Below are 22,214 nucleotides of genomic sequence, written 5' to 3'. Positions count from 1 at the left end.
TCTCTGATACGTTTTTTTAATAAAGCCATTAGGGCGTAAATTACTTTCTGCAGCTGCTCTGCCGCTGCTTTATGGAGTCATTATCCATGATGCATTCGGCCAACAAGATATTTTACCCTCTTCAAGGGGCATTATACAGCAATGAAAGTACATTAACCCATCTTTAAAATGTTTGATAGAAGTACATTGTCTCAATTTAATTAAGTCATACATCATACATGATTGTCTATTGTAGGTCACCTTTGCATTATTATCAGCATCGCCGCCTTAATTTTCTTTTTTTGTACTTTTCAACTGCAGTGATTGCCTGTTTTTATCCCCTACTATGCTTTCGGGGGAAATCTGATTTAATTGGAAGTGTAACTCGACAGTTTTTAATCAACTTCATTTAAGGAAAACTAACAAATCATTAAGTCTTCTTTTCACTTATGATAATTTCGCCCTTCAAAGATGTCAACTTTTACATAGTTGTTTGGTACGATTACAGCGTTTTGCATCATATTCTTGTTTAAACAAAAAGTGAGGAAATTAGTTTGACTATCATCATTCTTGTGTGTTGGCTCTGGCTCCAGGCTCGAGTATTTGTGGCACGACGAGCTGAAGAGACGAGGGCGAGAGGGGGCGTCCCTGACAAGAGTCTTCTGGAGGTTCTGCCAAACGCGCATGCTGGTGGCCATCTTTTCCCTCCTCATCACAATGGTGGCCGGCTTCGTCGGGCCCGTGAGTACCATGCAAATCCTCCTTTGCTTTTATATTCAGCTGATTTGGCTAATATGCCTCTCAAGCACTGTCACTGGCTTGGGAGTCCCCACGTCCGGGTGTATTTTGTGAAAATCGCTTTATCCCGTTTCACGCTGGTCTGGAAATTGAAATGAAAACATACTGGGAGATTACAAAGCCTTAGATAGTGAAACCCGTATTAATCCCATAGATCAGCTGGTTATTGTAGTCTGTCCCCCCCCTCCCAAAAAAAATAGATGAACATCAATAAATACTAGATGTAGTGTTTTTAAACATCTCATATCACAAGTTCTAAGTAATCCTCATGTTACTTCTTAGTTGTCGCCATTGTTCCAAAAGCTCTAAGCTGTTTATTTTGGTGTCAGGGCATGTGTACACTATGTGCCTGCCACTTCCCACAACTAATAGCATTAACTGGATTTAACTCTTGCACAATGACGCGTTTGTCTCACATTCTTGCCAGATTTTTCTTTTAAATTTGCTAACAAAGCATTATTGTATATATTATCTCTGCAGTTTTTTCATACATGTTTGAATAATCACAAAATGTGACTGTTCTTTTCATGTCATCTCAATCAGGCCTTAAAACATAGCCCGTCTGTGTAACCGTTCTTTCCACTTCTTTTATGCCTTTCTTACCCAAATGATCTCTGATTAATTGATTTAAAATATTTTCTTTCATCCTCTCCTTCTCATGCGTTTCCTCTCATTCATCTGGTCCTTGCCCTGCTTATCTTATCTTCGTCTATGGCATTTCCTCAAACGTACCCTCTCTTTTTCATCTCCCTGTAATTTATGTCCTTGTCTTGTTCCACTTTATCTCTTCCATGTTCCTGATCTGAATCTATTATTTTCCTGCCCATTTGTGTCCTTTCAACTATTTCTGTCTGGTTTCTTGAACCTTCTTCTCCCGTTGATACCCTCTCTTGCCTTTCGTTTGTAGGCTCTCCTGGTTCGAGCTCTGCTGGAGTATTCCCAGAGCTTCGAGTCCTGCTTGCCGTACGGCCTGTCCCTGGTCGCCGGGATCTTCCTCATGGAACTGATCCGCTCCTGGTTGCTGGCGCTCATGTGGGCTGTCAACTACCGCACTGCAGCGCGCCTCCGTGGGGCAGCTCTGACTTTTGCATTCCACAAAATCCTCCGCCTGCGCAGCACTAAAGACGTGGGTCCTGGCGAGGTAGGTGGCATAACCCTGGAGGGGGGACTCATCTCCCAATTAACTAAATCATTCCTCACTGCAGGGCACCACATGCAGATGATTGAGATGGATTTAATTTCTGCTCTTACGCCATTCCTGCTTAGATCTCGACAAATCCCACAGTCTGGGGAGGGGAGGCCGTCTTAGATCACTCATTACACAGCTTAAGAGGAATCATTGTCCAACAAGTAAATGTGGGAATATGGACAATTGTATTCGTAAAGGTTTAGTCTTAGTGGTGAGGTTTCAGTATCAAAAGGTTTAGCTCATTGAATTTTGTAATTTGTAATATGACTCATTGTTTCTCTACCCAGCTGATCAACATCTGCTCCGCTGATGGCCAGCGCCTGTATGAAGCTGTGTCAGTGGGCTGCCTGCTGGCTGGGGGGCCCATAGTGGGAATACTGGGTTTGTCCTACACCGCATACTTCCTGGGCCCCACTGCTCTGGTGGGGTCAGCGATTTTCATCTTCTTCTATCCAGCCATGGTACGACTTCAGAGAGATAAAAGATGAAAAACACAGACGGCATGAGACAACAAACGCCTACACAAAATAGAATATATTAAACCCGATAAATTATAGAAATTTCTTAAAGTTTTACCAAAAGTTATGAAGGTGCCTATTTACTGATCTGACAAGCAATTAGGTTATAGAAATTTCCAAACATGTGACTGTCAGGTAAATAACTAGAACGACTGCTTTATTGTCTATTCCTACACTAGCAAAAGATGCTCCCCACTTAAAAATCTTTATGTTAATTCAGGCTGTTGAAGAACACAACCAGCACTTTTTAAAAGCATCATAACTCTGCAGCTATCAATCTCTTGTCAATTTTGTAGCCGCTGTTTTCAAATTACTCTCAGTCTAAGCTGAAGCCTGACAGCGGGGGACCCCGGTATTGATGCGAGAAGCATTTATCACTCTGGTGCCTCGGACAGGCCTGCAGCACAGCTAATGTGATTGTGTCTGCTTTCATTTCCTCCCCTGCCACTTATTTCTCTTGTCATCATTTCCTCAATTCCTGTCTGGACAGATGCTCGCATCCAAGCTGACGGCGTATTTCCGCAAGAAGTGTGTGACGGTGACTGACCGGCGCGTGAGGTTGATGAACGAGATCCTGTGCTGTATAAAGTTCATCAAGATGTACTGCTGGGAAGATGCCTTTGCGCAGAATGTTCACAGTGAGTGGCTGTCATGTTTCACAATGACTCAGCGACATCCTCATATGCTGCTCATTTCCTGTTGGGACTCGAGACAAACGTCATGCTGTTCAGTGCTTTTATTCAGCTCTCTATTCCTGATTCACTCAGAATGAAGGGTGGCCTCATTCGAACACCTGTCACCGCTGCAAATTAGTGACTAAACACTCGCTTTATCACCTGAAATTAGACTTATCCTTTAAGTGAACGGGCAAAATAACCCTGACCCGAAATCCATTTTCATTAGGTCGCTCGTTTTAAGTCTTTCGCTGTTCCATCATCTATAATCAACACAGCTTTGAGTCCCATGGCGTGAAGGTTAATTTGCGAAGCTGTCTGCGTCCTTATGATAACTTGAATGACTCATCAAGGCTGTTTTTCTCATCCAAGAATTAGCAATGGCCTTTTCTCATGAGGCTGTAGGTTGTGGATAGGGATCATTTTCCGCTTTTAATCATGCTCCAAATTAGCCAGGTGGGGCTCATTTCCACCGCTGTCCTGCGATTACTTATTATAATAATTATTAATTGGCTTTCAACTTAATGGCCAATGAGTCTTAAGAGTTACAATGTCATTCCCTCCAATTAACAGTGTTGTTAAATGGATGATCACAGTGTTTTTGTCTGGGGCGTGTGACTTTTTGCTTTATAATCCACGCAGAAACACACTTAGCATCCAAAGGGAATCCAGTGGGGAATAACGTGCATCAGGAGGAGGGAGCTCTCATATTTCACACACACTGAATTAAAGATGCTGTTTCGGTTCCAGTGTTTGCACCCAGTGAACTGGAACAACAAAGCAGCGAGCACGTGCAGTGGCATTTGGGAGAAGCAAACATGAAGGAAGGGAATGGGGCAGGATTTGGGCATTAGACTTGGACACTTATCAAAGTTCAGCAGGTTTCGAAGACAGTTTCATACCATGTATGGATGTGAGGGCCCGTCCTCCCTCTTGTATCTATTTCTGTCCTCTGGCTGTGTGTTGTTTAGTGACGCTTATGGTGTTTGTTGATTGAAAGTCCACTGGAGAGCCCCCTGGGACTCACTCAACTCTTTAACTTTTTTTCCGCCCTCTCCCTCTCTTTGCCCATCACCTTTATTCAACATCTCTCTGTTTCTTATCTGTCCAACAGAAGTGCGATCTGAGGAGAGGGGGATACTGGAGAGAGCCGGGATCATCCAGAGCATCACAGTGGGCGTCGCTCCCATCGTCGTGGTGATTGCTTGTGTGTGCACTTTCACCCTGCACATGGCTTTAGGCTATGACCTCAATGCCGCTGAGGTATTTTTATCAGGATCTCTAGGCACTGTCATCTCGGCTTCCATTTTTTTTAATTCCCCTGTATTTATCTGAGGCTGTCTCGATGTAATATTCTGCTCAACACTAACCAGTGATTTGATTGGATAACTTTTCATTTTTGAAACTAGTTTAAAAGGTTATGTGAAGAGAATTAGGCTCTCATGTACTTCTACACTAACATGACTTTTAGAACACCACTTCGGTTCAGGAAGTAAATTTCCTATTCATTCTCTCTATTGACGTTTCAGAAAAATCCTATAAAAAGAGTTTTAAGCCTTGAACCTGGCTGAACAGCTACCAGATGAATCATGAACATAATTTGATTCCGAGCATAAAATATTGGAAAATTAAGGAACTACGCATCCCATAAACCTTTGTGAATGAGCCCTTTCCAACGACTTCCAGCACACTTACTCTTGAATTCATCCTCGTTAATATAGTGTTTGCTCATGATAGGATATTCGTGGTCATGGTAAACATTTCCATGGTAACAGCGAGCTGAACCAATCAGAGATGTCACTACTACACCTGAGGATTGTGGGTAGTGTAGCACTTCTCCTTAACATTGCAATTAAAAGTCGTTATCCTCAAAACATGGTTGATATCAAACAAAGTTGTCGCTTTTACGGGAGCATATTTGTTCCTACCTTGGATGGTTAAAATATTATGGCTGATACTCGAAATCTCTATTCAGAAAATGAATAGGACTTTTACTTTACGGAACTCAATAGAGCTCAACCCTGTTGAGCTCTATTGACCATAGATAATTTTGCCCCAGGAAAGACGACATAAATAATAACTTCCTCTATCTCTCCACACCCCTTTCCAGGCATTCACTGTGGTCGCAGTTTTCAACTCCATGACCTTTGCCCTGAAAGTCACACCGCTGGCAGTGAGGGCACTATCGGAGGGGGCTGTGGCAGTCAAAAGATTTCAGGTGAGACACACACACACACACACACACACACACACACACACACACACACACACACACACACACACACACACACACACACACACACACACACACACACACACACACACACACTTGACACTGGTGTTTTTATCTTTTCACACACTTCATTTGTCCCTGACACAGTAAAGGGATTTCACAACCCTAAGGCAGTGCTAAAGCACACAGTACCATCTTACTCGTCATGATATGTTTACAGTACGCACTGTGGAAAGGTCAACAGACCAAAATAAACTCAGAGAATGTGGATACAGAAAGTCAGTGGGCGCTCCTCGGAGCCAATGTAAAGGTGCTCATGTTATAAACACAGCCGCCCACATACTGACATTGTCAACATGCTTTATTTCCAAACAGATGCTAAAAGTCACACATTAGTGAGAGGTGGGTTCACAGAAGGAGCCAAGGTTCAATAGTCAAGCATTTCTGCCGAGGACGTACCAAAAGGTTTGAGGTATTTACTTGTAAACGGTGCATAATAAAGTAAAGAGGAACCCAGCAGCAGATGTAACTGAAGTGATGAGGTACTGGTATTATTTCTGGCACAGCTGTGGTAGAAGCAGTGCCAGTATCTCATGACATTGCATAGGCTCACATGTGGTAAAGCACACACTTGTTTTTGTAAACATTTTTTAGTGATGCATGAATATGTCTGCTTCTGCAAGATGCAACACAAGATGCAAACAAGTTGTCCGTCACAGTGTGTGGTCAAAACTAAATGTTCCACAATGTAACTCATTGTGTCTGTCGCCACAGAGGCTCTTCATGATGGATGACAGACAGGTGATTTTGGCCAAAATGGAGGATCCCAGCAATGCAGTAGAATTTCTGGATGCCACGCTGGCTTGGGAAAAGGCGCGTCCTCCTGCTGCCAAACTTCCTCCGAAGAAGAAGCGGGGAGGCATGAAGAGCGTGCTGCGCAGGGAGAAGCTCAGCCTGTACATTTCCACAGAGGACAGCAAAGGAAACAAGGAGGGTCCCAACGCGCAAAGTCTGCTCACAAACATGGAGCAGGAGAGTCCACAGAGCACCATCTCCTCCACTCAGAGCATACGACCTCCACTGCAAAAGACCCTGCACCGCATCAACCTGTGCATTAAGAGGGTAACGGCACAAACATACATTAAGCGGATTAAGGACAGTAGATAAACAGTTGGACGAACATTTGTTTGCTTCATAATTTCAACATTACAACTGTGTTTTTCCCTTTTTAGGGTTCACTGGTAGGGATCTGTGGGGGTGTTGGGAGCGGAAAGAGCTCTCTTCTGTCTGCTCTGCTGGGACAGGTGAGATTCAACAAGATTGCTCAGTTTCAGGTTCCTCTTCAGACAGACACATACATTCAAAACTGGAACAAGTATTCTTCTTAAACAATGCAGCACGAAAAAAGTTTAATTTGGAAAGGAAAGTTTTCCAACCCGCAGTTTTTTGTGTTGCAGATGACCCTGTTAGAGGGAAATGTAGCTGCCAGCGGCGGCTTCGCTTACGTGTCCCAACAAGCCTGGATCCTCAATGACTCACTCAAGGAGAACATCTTGTTTGGAAACGAGTATGATCAACACAGGTAAGATCAACCAGTGTGCCATCGAGGCTGAGATAAGAAAATAATAATAGAATACGACTTCATTTTTATAGAAACTATCCCAACAAGGTTACAGAGTGCTTTACCGAATATATGGGAATAACAACACAGAACAAATCGAAAATAAGATGCATAACAAAATAATATATTAAAAGCAATATCCAATACAACCAGTCTAATCAAGCAAGTCTTATCTCGTCAGCTAAGGAATTTTGGCCCTGATGGCAAAAGCCTGTTCGCCCTTAGTTACCAGCCTTGAGTTAGGAACCACTAGCAAATGTGGATTTTGGATTACGGCTTGGAGCACAGATTTACCCCCCAATCTTACATATTGTTTTCTTTATCAGATACGACGCTGTCCTGGAAGCCTGCTGTCTCCTCCCAGATCTGGCAGAGCTCCCATACGGAGACATGACAGAGGTATCTGTAGAAATCTGTCTTTTTTTTAATGCAAAATACTCTGTTTGTATTTGCTCTTTTTTCTGCAACCTTTCCTTTTCTGAAAGAACTTACACAGGAGTCTCAGGAGAGTTTTATGAGAGTTTTTCTTTCTTTCCAGATCGGAGAGAGAGGTGCCAACCTGAGCGGAGGGCAGCGTCAGAGAGTGAGCATGGCTCGTGCCCTCTACAGTGAGCTCCCTGTTCTTCTGCTGGATGACCCTCTCAGTGCTGTTGATGCTTGTGTGGGTGCCCATGTCTTCTATGAAGCTATCAAAGGTTCCGCCAAAGGCAGGACTGTGCTCTTTGTGACGCATCAGCTGCAGGTAAGGGACCGTCTGTGACTTTCTAATGTGTTCAAACTTTCCTTAAAATGTGCAAATCTTCGGCACTGTTCTGAACGCAGCCACGATTCACTGGTTAAAGTTTTAAAGCTCTTTTTCTTCTTTAAGTATCTGTCTGACTGTGATGACGTGATCCTGATGAAGGACGGGCAGATATCCGAGCACGGCACCCATGCTCAGCTAATGGCCAAAGAGCGTGACTATGCCACCCTGTTCAGCAGCATGCAGCAGGAGGTGAGGCCAAGGGCACACGAGGCACCGGGTCAGCTCTTCTGAATAAGGCATCTCTGCCCCCACAACACAAAAAACATCCAACACTACAGGCTGAATAATTCATAAGCCCCAAAAAACGCAGGCCCAGTTGCAGGGAAATGTTATTGCATACAAGGCCTTTCATTATTTATGCATGCATCGATTTACTGGTGAGCAGCTAAAGACCCTGTCAACGATATCTCTGTTTAAGTGACTTGCAGGGTGTTGTTGTTGCGGCTCATGGGATTTGGGGCAGTGGCATGTTTCAAAACTCATTTTCTTCCAGTGGCGGCTGGTGATAAAATGTATTAGGGGGGGCACAGTGTTGAAGGGGAAGGGCAAACAAACTCATTTCTTGTGGAATGGTGTTTTTGTAAAGAAATTACCGGATTTGCCGCAGTTCCACATAAAGTTGCCATATCTTTTGCCGATCAGCTCGCCTCAGGTCCTGTGGTTGCCAAAACTCTTATGTATGTATTTAGACAGAAATTAAACAAATACAATTTGAAAACAATTTTCTATCGAATGCTCACAGGTGCTTACGGTCTACCAGGTGCATTGTAAATCAAAGTTAACTATTATTATCTAATTAGATCATATTTAACATTTTTATACAGGCTTTTTGGACTAAGGACACCCCAGCACCCCATATTAACTGGCCACCACTGTATTTCTTCCCTTTTTGCCTTTTAGGATCTGGTGAAAGAGAATTTGAAAAACAAACGGCAGAGAACAGTTGCAGAAAAGGCTGTCAGTGGTTCTGACGTTGCCAAGGTTAGACCGAAGGTGGAAAGCAAGAGAGGAGGTGAGAAACCCTGCTGCTCCACAAATAGAATGAATCCTAACTGGGTGTTTTTTTCTCTCCGACAAAGATTTACAAGTAACTCCTTTCTTTCTGTCTCTTTCACATTTTCCTGCATCTTATTTAGATCAACTGATGAAAGCAGAAGAGAAGGGCTCCGGTGCAGTGGCCTGGTCCGTTTATGGGGCCTACATCAAAGCAGCAGGCGGTCCAGTAGTCTTCGTCATCAACATCTTCTTCTTCCTCTCCACCACAGGCAGCATAGCCTTCAGTAACTGGTGGCTGAGCTACTGGATCAGGCAGGGCAATGGGGTGAGTTTTAGAGACGATCCTGCTTTATTATATTATAAACCTTCCGTCGGTGTGCATGTTCCCTAAAGAAAAATGCAGAGGATGCTTCAGTGAATTGTGGTAAATGAGTGAGCATTAATCTGAATGTGCATGATTAAAAAAGTAACAGCACCACGGTAAACTTAATTAAAAACAAGCACAAGCAGTGAAGAAACAGATGTGCAGCAAAGCAGGCACTGGCTGCTATTGAGAAATGTGCTCGGAATAGCAAACATCATTGCACTGACTGATTTTTCATGTATGTCAAAGTGTGCTCCTCTCAATTTCATTAGAGGCAAAATTCCTACGTTGAGGGAAGAAATGGATTTTTTTTTTTTCTCTCAGTCTTTGTAATTTGTTGCTCCATCTGCCCCCAGAACACATCATTACTCTCGGTGAATGAGACGATGGCGAGCAACAGCATGAGACTCAACCCTCACGTTCAGTACTATTCAACTGTTTACGTCGTCTCCATGGGAATCGCTTTATTGCTGAAGACTGTGAGAGGGCTGGTGTTTGTGAAGGTAAGTGAGCCACCCACAAGTATATAACTCATTTCACCTCCCTCTGTCTGTCACGTTCATTGTCCTCATAACAAGAACTGATAAACTGAAAAATGATGGAGGTGTTTGAAAGGAAGATCCATCCCTCCATCCCTCCATCCCTCCATCCATCCATCCATCCATCCATCCATCCATCCATCCATCCATCCGTCAATGACATAGAGGCCCTGTTCAGACCTGAGAGATCACAACTGGACAGCGTTAAGCTCCTCTGTTCACAGCTGACGTTAAAGTGCGTCCTGAATGTGTCTCCTGTGACCACATCGAATCTCACTCACCCGCTCCATATGCAAATAATCACGTACGTCATTTGTGTTTGCAAAGACCAAACTGCATTTATTTTTACCCAGTCTCTGTTTACAGATGTGTGCGATGACAATGATATTGTGTTGATGGCTACAAACAAATCGAAGTTTAAATACGTCTAAACTGTGGCGGGTCAGAGGACGTCAGCTATGTGGCCCAGGATGCATTTGCGTTCACTGGGCGAAAAGAATGGAGCCACATGTGTCCACGATCACCACGGAATGTGGTCTGAGTCATCCGATCTCAGGATGCATTGAGGACACATTTGGACGCGTTTAGACCTGAACTTAGTGCTGAACCCTTATAATCGGACCACCCAGTACAGATACCAGGTCTAACAGCTGTCACAGAGACCAAGGAATTAAGTCACATTCACATCTACAGACAAATCTGCATGTGTTTGGACTGTGGGTGAAAGCAGGAGGTCCCAGAGTAAACGCACTCAAACACAGAAAGAACAAAACTGGGATTCGAACCAGGAACCTTCTCGCTGTGGAGCCACACTGTACCCCAGTGCCGTCCCTTTGAAAGAAATATGAAAAGTTTATATATTTACATCAAGCCGTGCTCTCGCCTTATTGTCTTTATTGTCATTCATTCGTGCGCTCATGGTTCCAGTGCTGTAATTGAAAATGCCTGTGGGCCAAATCCATTTATCTGTCCACAGAGTTACAATGGCTTAATGTGTGTGTGTGTCTCTGTGAGCGAGCGAGAGACAAATATGGTGGACAGATAGTGTGTGTGTGTGTGTGTGTGTGTGTGTGTGTGTGTGTGTGTGTGTGTGTGTGTGTGTGTGTGTGTGTGTGTGTGTGTGTGTGTGTGTGTGTGTGTGTGTGTGTGTGTGTGTGTGTGTGTGTGTGTGTGTGTGTCAGTGCCCCTTCGGGTGGGCATCCTCTTTTTCAAACTAACCCATCCTGACACTGCATTGCAGAGGTTAGGTCCCCATGTTAATGCATGCCACTTGAAATTGCTAATTTTTCAAAGACGGCTAATCTTTTTTTACCCCTAGCTGTGATGAGATCTTTGCGAGTGTTAAATATTCCATTAATAGAATTAATTTGTTCTCTGCTGCCACATGTAATTTCTGTCCAATTGGTGAAATGTCTCTTGCACGTTAGGTCATGACCTTTATGTCAGCCTCCCAGAAGCTCATTAGAAATGAAGATTTGACAGCTTGCCTTGTGCTCGGAGAAAAAATAAGTACCCACCACTGTGCACATGCTTAGCATATGGTGAGGTAGCATTTGCAACTCTGCAGGCAGCATGTTTATGCCACTGTATTTATCCACTGTGTGTTTTTATGTTTGAAGCTGAGCACATTGAATATTTCCCTCCAACTGTCTCTTTATCCGAGCTGTGATGGTTTCCCCATGTTTCTGTTTGTTTAAACGTGTCGGGTCTGGTGTTCAATCGCGGCTGTTGTTTGTGTTCACAGTGCACGGTGAAGGCTGCCTCCACGCTCCACGACAAGCTGTTCCGCCGGCTCCTCCTCAGCCCCATGCACTTTTTTGATACAACACCTCTGGGTCGCATCCTGACCCGCTTCTCCCGGGACATGGATGAGGGTGAGGCTTGATTTGTCTTGACTGTGAACCTTCCCCCACCCAAGAGAGCTCTCAGTCAGTGAAGTCACACTGGTTGACAAGGTGTAGTGTAAAGACACAGTGTGATTCGACATGAAGTATTTTCTCTAGCGAGGGGCCCTTTGTTATCCTCCTCACTGGTGCCTTTGCGTGACATGTTGATTTGTGGGTTGCTGTCTCTTTTGGATGGTTGATTTTGTTTCTAAACATATTTTTTTAAAGAATCCATTGTGTTACCCGCAGATTTTCTCCTTCGCTTTCAGTCTTTTATGAAATAAACAGAACACGACACAGAGAGAGACGCATCGAGAATGTTTTCTTCACACATAAGAGATTGATAGATCCATCCAACCACACACTGTGTGTAACATACGATATGCCTCCTCCCCGCAGTGGATGTCCGTCTGACCATGCAGGCTGAAATGCTGCTGCAGAACCTGACACTGGTGTGTTTTTGCTTGGCGATGGTGGGCATCGTCTTCCCCTGGTTCCTGGTCTCCATCCTGCCGCTGGGAGTTTTCCTCTGCGTCGTGAACCGCGTGTCCAGGTCAGGCTCACAATCACCTCTTATCATGGCTCTAGCTTTGAGCTGCTAGATCTATAACTTCCTTTAAATCTAGTAACTCACTTTGACTGCACACCGTTTGATCCCCTGAGCATCTCACTGTGCAGGTATCAGAGCTTTCTCCTGCTGCTGCAACAAGGTTTGATAAGAGTGATCACACTTAACTGTGGTAAATCCACAGCTGAAAAAGAGAATAATAAACCACAAGAATTACGTGAACATTTTCTGGGAATTTGATTAGTTTGGGATGAAGTGTTAATGAGATTGTAAAATGCAATTCTTGCCTAAATCAGTGAGTTATTATAATTTTTTTTTAAATAATTTATTGCTAGTAAACCTTTTGAATAAAGAGATAGAAAATGTTCGAATCTTGCAGCATCTTATGTTTTTAAAATAGTAATAGTTAAAAAGTGCTTTCTGTGTTTTGTCAATGTGACTTTCATGGGTATTTTGGAATGAGAGCATGTGCTATATGACAACTTGAATGGCTAATCAACAGTTCACATGGCAGCACAGCTTATTGTGCCACACTAAGACCATCATCATTATTTATTGATTAGGTAATGCAAAGCTTTTCTGATCAGTAACCATTAACAGAGAGCGACTTCAGAAAATAACGGGAGACAGTGAAAGATGTGCAGTGATAATCCTTCTATTATTGGTCATTGATTTCACTCTTCATAGCTTCTGCTCTGCGTAGATGTGGTGGAAGTGCCTCGGATGATCAGATGACGCTGCTTTTGTCATTATTTACGGTTTCGCAGCAATTGTGCAATAAAGGTGAATCCACCGAGGGGAATAACAGCTCGCTGGCATCCTGGGAAATAACCACAGGATGTTGTTATTTCCTGTGTCTGATAGATAAAGAAGAACACGACTCTCTGTGTTCTGGTTGAGAATATGAAAACAAGCTGCATGAATACTCCTCAAAATAGAAACAGACTATGTGATTGATGTCACTGCATCATATCAAGAATTGGCAATAATACAATAACACATCATATGACCCTTTTGAAAATGTATTTTATCTGGCAAAGTTACATTTTGGAGGGGAAATGTAAAAGCGTTTAAACTACTTTAGGTTGACTCCTGAGATTTCTCCCTGCTCTCCAACATCACACAACCTCTCCTCCCTCTCCTCACGATATCTTGTCCCCACACAAACTTGAATTCTTGACTCCTTTCATCAAATCTGATGCCAGTTTGTCTCGTGAGGGAACAATTTAGTTTCAGAATATCTTCGTTTATCTTCTCGGAGGAAACTTGATTGGTCCGTGCTGCAATTGGACTTAATGATACACAGCACGTTGACGCAGAGTTAACCTCACGTAAAACCGAGCGGAAGAGATGATCCCCGGCCGTTTCCGAAAAGGTTGTGATCACCCTGGGCAGTGCTCTTAAAACCAAATTAAATACTGTATCTCACAAAGTCACAACGTCGCAGGATGTTTATGAACGTTACATCAAACTGGATCTCCCGTTGAAATTACTCCACTTCTAAAGCAGCCGTTATCGAATCCTGAAATGAAACTGCCCATGGCATAAACATGTTTGTCTGGATCACGGCCCTGAAGCAGGGAAGTGTCATGTTTTTTTCCCCCCTCTCTCTCTTCTCGGCTTTTATGAGAAAACCAAATGATTCATGGGAGACTTGTTATTCACATGCACCATCCATTCCATCGGCGCATCTAAAAGAAGAAAGATTGCGCCGCCTTTGTCAATAAACCTCCTCTTGCTCACACTTCCTCGTGGACGACTGGTGTCTCTCTGGCTGTGCGCGGCCGTCTGTGTGTGACGCGGCACAAGAAAGTGCTTGTGGGAAACGGCCAAGTTTGTCAGGTTGCTTTGAGGAGCGATTCCCTTTCTGAACACCGTGTCATCATTACCTGTCTGCCACACAACTGCCTCACTAGAGCTGATGCATTTTCCATTCCTTCACTCCTCAGTGATGTTTCAGTATTAAGATGTCATCTGTGTGCTCACTCCCCAAATTTTTTTCCGCAAAGTACATAAGTAGCTGAGGGCTGCGAAATCCATGTGACAAGAAAGCTTTGATTCTGAAGCTGCACAAAGGCGTGCACTTCACATTTCATACAAGAGTTAACATTTCTGTCTCTTTTGTACTTACAGTGGCTTATTTTGGGAGTAAAATGTTCCTCAAGATGGTTTCTAGTTGAATATCATCAATTTGAAAAGTTCACACGTTGGAGCCCATCTGCACATGAATGCATTAATTCCTACTGCAGACGGCTAAAGCAAATACCACTGTCCATTTCCAGGGTCCTGATTCGCGAGCTGAAGCGCATAGAGAACATCAGCCAATCGCCATTCACCTCTCACATCACCAGCAGTCTGCAGGGACTCTCCACCATCCACGCATATGGAAGAGGACATGACTTCCTCCAAAGGTGAATATAATGGTGTGAGTCAGAGATGGAGATGATTAAACTTCAATTTCATCTTATCTCCGCTTGTAGTTTTTCTGTTTACCCCCTGTTTAGTAAATATACCAACCCTCATACCAGAAATTGTCCCCTCAGCAGCCAGGGGAGGAGACAGTCCTGCTTGCTTTTGCTCCGGCAGTAATGGATTTATCTGGGGTTTTTTTTTTGCAGATATCAGGAATTACTGGACACAAACCAGGCCTCCAACTACCTCTTCAGCTGCGCCATGCGTTGGCTGGCTGTCCGCCTGGACCTCATCAGCATCTCTCTTATCACTGCTGTAGCTCTTCTCATTGTCTTCATGCACAATCAGATACCTCCAGCCTACGCAGGCCTGGCCCTATCGTACGCTGTGCAGGTTCGTAGAGAAACACATGCAGTGACATGGAATGAATGGAAACGCCAACAGAGACTAAATGTTGAAAGAAAATTGGAAATTGAAGCCCAGGACAGGATAGGAAATGTCACAAAATAAAGCCTCATCTGTTTCCAACAGCCACCATAAAAGTTCCCTTTATAATGGAAATGAACCTTGTGGCTCGGGAGACGCTGAGAACTCGTTTTAACTTGTTATGAATTTATTTTCTCTGTGCCTGTGTGAACCAGCCTTCAAAATCTCCTGCAGATTAACCTGTTCTAACCAAACACTTTTAAGTCTGATTCACTCTGAAAGACTCACTGTAGACAAACTCTAAAACACTCACTTGACTAGCAACATGATACGGACACAAACAACCCACATTGGAAACTCCAAAACATCATAGCTACACTGGTTCTCTTGTGCTGGTGTGAATACAGCAGAGTTTTTATCAGTCATGTGCAAAAGTGCGTCAACATTGCACCTGAGTGATATCCTTTCAGGGAAAATCCAGCGTAAAACGAGAATATGTAACTTCTTAAAATCACATTGTTACTCTCAAAAAGGAAAAGTTGAATTTGTAAGCAAGAGAACCGACTGTTGACCAGTAGTTTATGGTGGTTAATGTCTAATTATGTTAATTTTTCTGTATTATCCACATTATTGATTACTTACTCTAAAGAACCAACATGTTATCAGAATCAGATTTATAGCCAAGTAGGTTTCCAACACACAAGAAATTAGCTTGAGAGCATGAAAAACATATGAAGTAGAAAAGATAGGAGGAAAGATGTTTATGCAAAACAAGAACCGTGTGCTATCGGGGGAGGAGAAGGAGAAAGACAGGAACTTAAAGTACTAAGTACTAAGCTACACAATAAATTTAAATATATAAAAGATAAAGGCACATAGAGGTGTACAGGTCTTGTACCCAGATTAAACCTCTCCTGTTCTTTTTGGAGGAAGCACATTACTGTATAAACTGTAAACAAAACACTATCTGCACAGCATGTCTTAAAGGACTATTGATTTCCTCATTCTCAAACTGCCCAGTATTTGCTTTTATTATTCTTTTTTAAAAGCTCAGTGCTTTATTGCATGTGTCATAATGGACAGAGTCATGACAGCCCTGGCATGAGACTTGAAATCCGTTGTCTAGATGTTGACGCAGCCATATCAGCAAATATTTTGTATATATTAGGTTGTAAGTATTTCTATGTTTTACTGCTTGTTTGTAAAAGGGGAGCGGCTCATGTAAACCCAGTGTTTTTCAGGAACTGATGAGTTAATCATTGATCCCCCCCCCACTCTCTCTGCTTCTCTGTCCCCTGCAGCTGACGGGCTTGTTCCAGTTCACAGTGAGGCTGCTCACAGAGACCGAAGCTCGGTTTACATCAGTTGAGAGGATCGATCATTATGTAAAGGTAAGAGCATTGATTAGTACAGTGGGGGTGGATTATGTGGCACTCAGGCGTATTGTCCAAGGTCATGTAGACTGGAACACCCTCTAGAATTACACTGACAGACGCAGGCCAGCTCACTGCAGCAGAGTGAGGTGTGTGTGTGTGTGTGTGTGTGTGTGTGTGTGTGTGTGTGTGTGTGTGTGTGTGTGTGTGTGTGTGTGTGTGTGTGTGTGTGTGTGTGTGTGTGTGTGTGTGTGTGTTGTGTGTGAGCGTGTGACTGTAGATGTGTGGTGTGTGACACAGCAGGAAAACAGATAGAGACCCAGCGTGAGGTCTTGACACACATGACAGGGCTTGTTTCACACGCACATCAAACCACAAAGGTATGACTGTCAACTGCACGTTGTTTTTCTTCTCTGTGCAAAGAAAAGCTCATAGAGAGAAAATCATACAGATCAGTTGCAGGGGGGCATCCACCTCCGCAGAGATTTAGAGATTAATGCCAGACACCATCACCGTCCCTTATCTCAGTGTCTAGAGAGTGAAGCCCCCCGACACAGTCCTGAGGCCGACGGTCCTGCCCCCTCCTGGCCTCAGCAGGGAAAGATCACCTTTCAGAACGTGGACATGCGTTATCGTCAAGATCTGCCGCTGGTGCTTAAGAGCCTGTCCTTCACCATCCTGCCCGAAGAGACCATCGGGATTGTGGGTCGCACAGGATCAGGTATGAGTGACGCTCTCTGCTCCCCCAGCCAGCAGCACTTTCAGTTTATGTTTGTGTCTCCTATCGGACTTGGGCTCACATTTGTTCACACTGTTATTTTTATTTTTCTGTATGCCTTTGCAGGGAAGTCCTCTCTGGGCGTAGCTCTGTTCAGACTTGTGGAGCTGGCAGTTGGCTCTATCATCATCGACGGGATCAATATTGCACAGATTGGACTGGATGACCTGCGGAGCAAGCTGGCCATCATTCCTCAAGAGCCTGTGCTCTTCATCGGCACCGTCAGGTAATCCAGTCCAACTGATAATTACTTTTTTTTTTAAACAAGAATTGTAACCAGGTTGTCGCTCTGGCTTGAAAAAAACATTTGTGACTAATGAGCGGAGCAGAGACAATGAAGAAACAAACAGTACTTGACAGTTAATGCACCTAATCTCACGGAGAATCCTCAGTGTTTAGATGGGAAATAATGTGGTTCCAAATGGGCATCAGCTGTTTGTTTAGATGTGTGTGTGTGTGTGTTTAACGCACCCTTCCTACACTCATTAAGCTATGAGATATATGTTTGTTTTACATCACAAAGAACAATATAGAATATATATGCTCAGTGTGTGATCCTCTTTACAAACATGCATCTAAAGGTTAACTCTGATGAGACGATTTGCAGTCTTGCATTTGTCATAATGTTGAATCCACCTAATCAATATCAAACTTTTGCTCTGTTTACCAATAGGACCAATTTAGACCCATGGGATCAATATTCAGATTCTCAGATATGGGAAGCTCTTGAGAAGACGCACACTAAAGAAATGGTAAGGTTGTCAAACACTGTCTGGTTATTCTAAATGATCATTACTTGAATGATTTGTCTTCATACGTCTGTATCCCTGTGGCCTCCCTCAGGTCAGTCAGCTGCCTCACTCCCTCCACTCGGAGGTGACGGAGAACGGAGAGAACTTCTCCGTGGGAGAGCGACAGCTGCTCTGTGTGGCCAGGGCTCTGCTCAGGAACAGCAAGGTACAGATGTTATAAACTGCACTTGTTTTTATTTACATATGTCGGCTGCTGCTCAAGTAAGAGATTCTCCTCAGTTTTATAATAATGAAAAAAGCAGACCGCTCTGTTTCTGTGTCCCTTCATGTAATAACACTGACACCTGGTGGTGTGCATCATAACTGCACCTCCCAAACGGCGATACGTTCTTAATTTTGTATCAGTAATATTTCATAATTTTACATTTTACACACAGGGCTTTGTGTTTATTTGTGTACATGTTGTGCTGTTTATTGTTTGTCTTCATTACTTGTTATTCTTTCCTCTGCTGCTCTTTGTTTCTAGGTTCTTATCCTGGACGAGGCGACAGCAGCCATCGACACGGAGACAGATCGTCTCATCCAGGAGACCATTCGCTGCGAGTTTGGCAGCTGCACCACCCTCATCATTGCCCATCGTCTCAACACAGTGATGAGCTGCAGCAGGGTCATGGTCCTGGACAACGGCCAGGTGTGTATAAATGCAACATGACGGATCACACTTTGTCGAAATTCACACACACCCCTGCTTTGTGTGACTTGGTCCCTTTTGAGGTGATGGATTGGATAAGACAGGCGACGTTTGACTTGGGTAAAAGCTGACGTTTGATGTGAGCAGAGAACATGAAATGCGCACCAATGATGACCAGCCTCAATGTCCCCACAACCCACTTTTACCCTCTGTTATCTTTTTTATTTAGTTTATTTCATCAGTGTGAATGAAACGTGATCTGTGCGTCAGGAAAGACGAGATTCATGGTGTGAATTTACCCCCTCACTTGTTGCCATGGTGAACACGTAACCCTGCTCCACTGCAGAGAGGCCAGCCTTAAGCCTTAATAATTCTACTTAATAGAGTTGAACTATTTTCAATTATTACATCAAATGGCACATTTTCAGCTTTGGTGGTTGGTTGCTTGTATCCTGATGGTGTTCACCCCATAGTTGTGAAAACTTAGCTTTTAATTCAAGTTTTAATATAATTGTATATTATCTCTGATCTGTTTTGTCAAGACAATACGATATTTCCAATATTGCTGGAATTAAAGAACAAGCTTGATAATTTGAGCCGCATCAAGAGCGTGAATGACAAAGTATCTATTAGTGATCAGTTGGCATCGGTTGCTAAATTCATCAAAGCGTAACATGGCTGTCTGAGGACAATATTTTCCAGATAGTAAAATTCCTTTCATATGCTGCCTGCAGGAAATAACGTACTTCACAGCATTTAGTAGGACCAATATGGCTTGATTTTTTTTTTTACAGTTCATGGAAATGAGTGATTTTACATTTGATTTTTTTTATGCTGCTACTGATCTTGTTTTATCCTTTTCTACTCTCATAGATTTTGGAGTTTGACTCTCCCGCCGCCTTGCTGGCAGATGAGAACTCAAGATTCAGAGCCATGATAGAGGCGTCGGAAAACCAAAGCAGATAAAAGATGCAGGAGCTGAACTTTAGATGTGGGCTGTAGCACCATCAAATATTCAGTGGAATACCTGAATTGCACAAAAAAGACCACACACACACACACACACACAATAATCCCTATCCTGCCATGTTGTGAAAGAGGTGTGTTAAGAAAGACAGAGACATATTTGCGATAGCTGCTTCGTGTAACAGTGTCAGTTCATTTCCACACCAAAGACCCAGGGACAACATTTCTGAAGGACTCATCCAATGTAACTATGCAAAGAAGAGCGTAAAAGCTTCCTGTTCTTTGCAGCCTTGTCAGAGTTATTTCCTTGAGGCAAGATCATTTTTCTGCAAGTGAAACAAGCGAAGGAGCAAAGACTCTCGATAATAGCACTTTATTTTTTCTTGTGGACACGTTGGAGAACATGTGGTGCTTCCTTTTTGGTGTAAGTCGACTCATCAGTGAGATTGCAAGTTAGTGTCAGTCATTTTATTTCTGTAAACAAGACCTCACAGTGCACGGACTTACTGTTAAAGAGAGAATGGTATCGACCATCATATACTTCCTAGAATTGTTTATATGATTTATTGCAACATTTTAGTGGATAGTATTGATTATTCAATACTCTATGTTTAAAAAGAATCACCCTTTAACCTTTCCTATGAGGCACTGTCTGAATATGTGTAATGAATTAAGTTTAATGTTATAATACAATAATCTCTGTAAGGTATTGCAGATGCAATTTGTGCCTATAGTTTAGCTTGTTTTAGACAGAATGCACGCACTGTGTTTTGAAATGAGCTAAAGTTTCCTTTAAATCCAAATGCTGGAGTTTTGAAATCTGCACATTTTCCACTGCTGGTAATGTTTTTTATTGTGTTTTTATCAGCATGGTGTTGAACACAGTCAGTTATGCAGTCGTAATCTAGGTTTCAAGCCATGGTACAGTTTGGTTTCCTGTGACAAAGCTGAAACTGCGCAACATCAGGATGTGTCTTTAAATGTTAAAAGCTGAGGATTGTAAACTTCTGCAATATCTTTCTATTGCATTTGTTTAATTTCAAGATTGCCTTTGTATACTCGGGATTGCAATATATTTTTTGTATATGTTTGATTTTTTTTTTTCCAATAAAGATATTTTTTGTATACACTGATGTTCAGTAGTCTAATATTTCTAATTGTGAACTGTATGAAATAAATATATGAAGACATTTATAAGCAGCGCAGGCAGTAAATGGTGGATTAACATCAGTGTCATTGACTTGTCAGAACAGTCCAGCAGCTCTGCATCAACGTGACCCTGAAATCCCTCCCTGGCTCATGGGGTAAAGGGCAGTTAGATCTTCGATTGGCGTAACTTGTTAAAAGGTTAAAACTGCACATGTTTCAGTAGGCTGAAGTGTTTTGCCAAACTCAGGCTGCCGCGAGAAAATGATCACATGCACTTTAGTACGTAATGTTTGATCCTGAGATCCTGTGTGTGTGTGGTCCAGGAGTTACTCATGTTGTGGGCACTTACATCTGTTTACACTCTCACATTATGGGGACTTGTCTTCCTTCTGGGGACAAACAGCAGGTCCCCATACCCTGAATCATTAAGTTTTAAGGTAAAGACATGTTTTAAGGTTATTGTGAAGGTTAGGTAAGTATAGTAACTATGGCTTAGGTTAGAGTAAGTCTCCAGGAAATCGGTGAAAGTCAAAGTAAATTCGAACGTGTGTGTGTTTTTGTGTGCGTGTGCGTGTGTGTGATAATGAACAACTGAGTTCACAAACAACTGGACTCAGTATTTATACACCACTGTCATTACTTGCTGATTATATCACATGGTAAACAACTCAGAGGTGTTGCATTTCTTTGCAGGGTTCAGCTGATGAGCTGCAACAACATTACACAACCTAATCTTCTTAATCTGGCCTCTATACTGTCCCTCCTTCTGCTCCCTAATGTGTGGATGTACAGTTTGTTTGTGTGGAGAATGTCATGACTGATTGTGTTTGTGTGCTTGTGTCCCCTGTTTATTTGTCTGCCAGTGAAATGCATTAAACTGGCAGTCAACCTTCCCAGATTATCATCTGAACTGGAAATATTAGTTTTAATATTGCATTGAGAAAACTGCTGAATTGGGATGATGGATCGGTTTCAAAATGGATCCGTCTTTTTTACAATCACCTTTGCTATTTTGTGACATGTTTGATAATTTTACCTCTTCGGGCCTCAAATGTGATTAAAATTGCAAAGACGTCTCTTGAGTGGAGCTGTTGACTCTTAGTCTCAAACCTGACACGGCTGTTTAGTGTGGGGTCAGAATCTGAAAAGGTTGGGAACCTCTACTTTGTCTTTTATAATCTTATCACATGTAAAATCTTAATTTCTTGCAAATGAGTAGAAGTACCACAACATAAAAAAAAAAAATCATGGAAAATAAACCTTAACCTTATAATTGTATACACGAGTAAGTATCAGAAGTGGAACCATGTTTATTGTGATGGGTTTTTACATGCAAGGGATTTAATTTGGTGTTTTGGTGCAAGTTGTAGTAGAAAGTAAATAGAAAGTGAGATGAAATATAAAGTAAAAAGAGAAAGTCTAACTCTTTGAGGAAGTACAATGAAAATCTTAAAGTACAAGAGTGGCATCATAGGTAAAACTACACATTAAAAGTGA

The 22,214-nt window shown here is 42.7% G+C and overlaps 1 protein-coding gene across 4 annotated transcripts in view; it reads left to right on the top strand.

Annotated features, from left to right (window-relative positions):
- wu:fb13g09 (ATP-binding cassette sub-family C member 5) overlaps positions 1 to 20,697 on the top strand; it is a 28,201-nt gene extending 7,504 nt beyond the window's left edge. For 2 of the 4 annotated variants that reach the window (XM_035161277.2, XM_035161278.2), the window contains exons 4-29: positions 573 to 720; positions 1,685 to 1,918; positions 2,254 to 2,427; positions 2,975 to 3,122; positions 4,273 to 4,421; positions 5,269 to 5,376; positions 6,166 to 6,513; positions 6,624 to 6,695; positions 6,849 to 6,973; positions 7,339 to 7,411; positions 7,551 to 7,754; positions 7,881 to 8,006; positions 8,718 to 8,829; positions 8,954 to 9,138; positions 9,534 to 9,680; positions 11,461 to 11,590; positions 12,002 to 12,155; positions 14,453 to 14,581; positions 14,789 to 14,975; positions 16,310 to 16,399; positions 16,910 to 17,102; positions 17,226 to 17,385; positions 17,833 to 17,911; positions 18,003 to 18,116; positions 18,438 to 18,602; positions 19,476 to 20,697. In XM_035161277.2, coding sequence (XP_035017168.1) covers positions 573 to 720; positions 1,685 to 1,918; positions 2,254 to 2,427; positions 2,975 to 3,122; positions 4,273 to 4,421; positions 5,269 to 5,376; positions 6,166 to 6,513; positions 6,624 to 6,695; positions 6,849 to 6,973; positions 7,339 to 7,411; positions 7,551 to 7,754; positions 7,881 to 8,006; positions 8,718 to 8,829; positions 8,954 to 9,138; positions 9,534 to 9,680; positions 11,461 to 11,590; positions 12,002 to 12,155; positions 14,453 to 14,581; positions 14,789 to 14,975; positions 16,310 to 16,399; positions 16,910 to 17,102; positions 17,226 to 17,385; positions 17,833 to 17,911; positions 18,003 to 18,116; positions 18,438 to 18,602; positions 19,476 to 19,568 — 3,847 coding nt within the window. In that variant the 3' untranslated portion in view covers positions 19,569 to 20,697. The other 2 variants (XM_035161279.2, XM_047340555.1) reach the window with 2 other exon arrangements.
- The last annotated feature ends 1,517 nt before the right edge of the window (positions 20,698 to 22,214 follow it).

This window comes from Hippoglossus stenolepis, chromosome 7, assembly GCF_022539355.2.
Source record: "Hippoglossus stenolepis isolate QCI-W04-F060 chromosome 7, HSTE1.2, whole genome shotgun sequence".
NCBI classification, from domain to species: domain Eukaryota; kingdom Metazoa; phylum Chordata; class Actinopteri; order Pleuronectiformes; family Pleuronectidae; genus Hippoglossus; species Hippoglossus stenolepis.
Note: the sequence above shows the minus strand (reverse complement) of the source record. Positions and strands in the feature narration are given on the sequence as shown.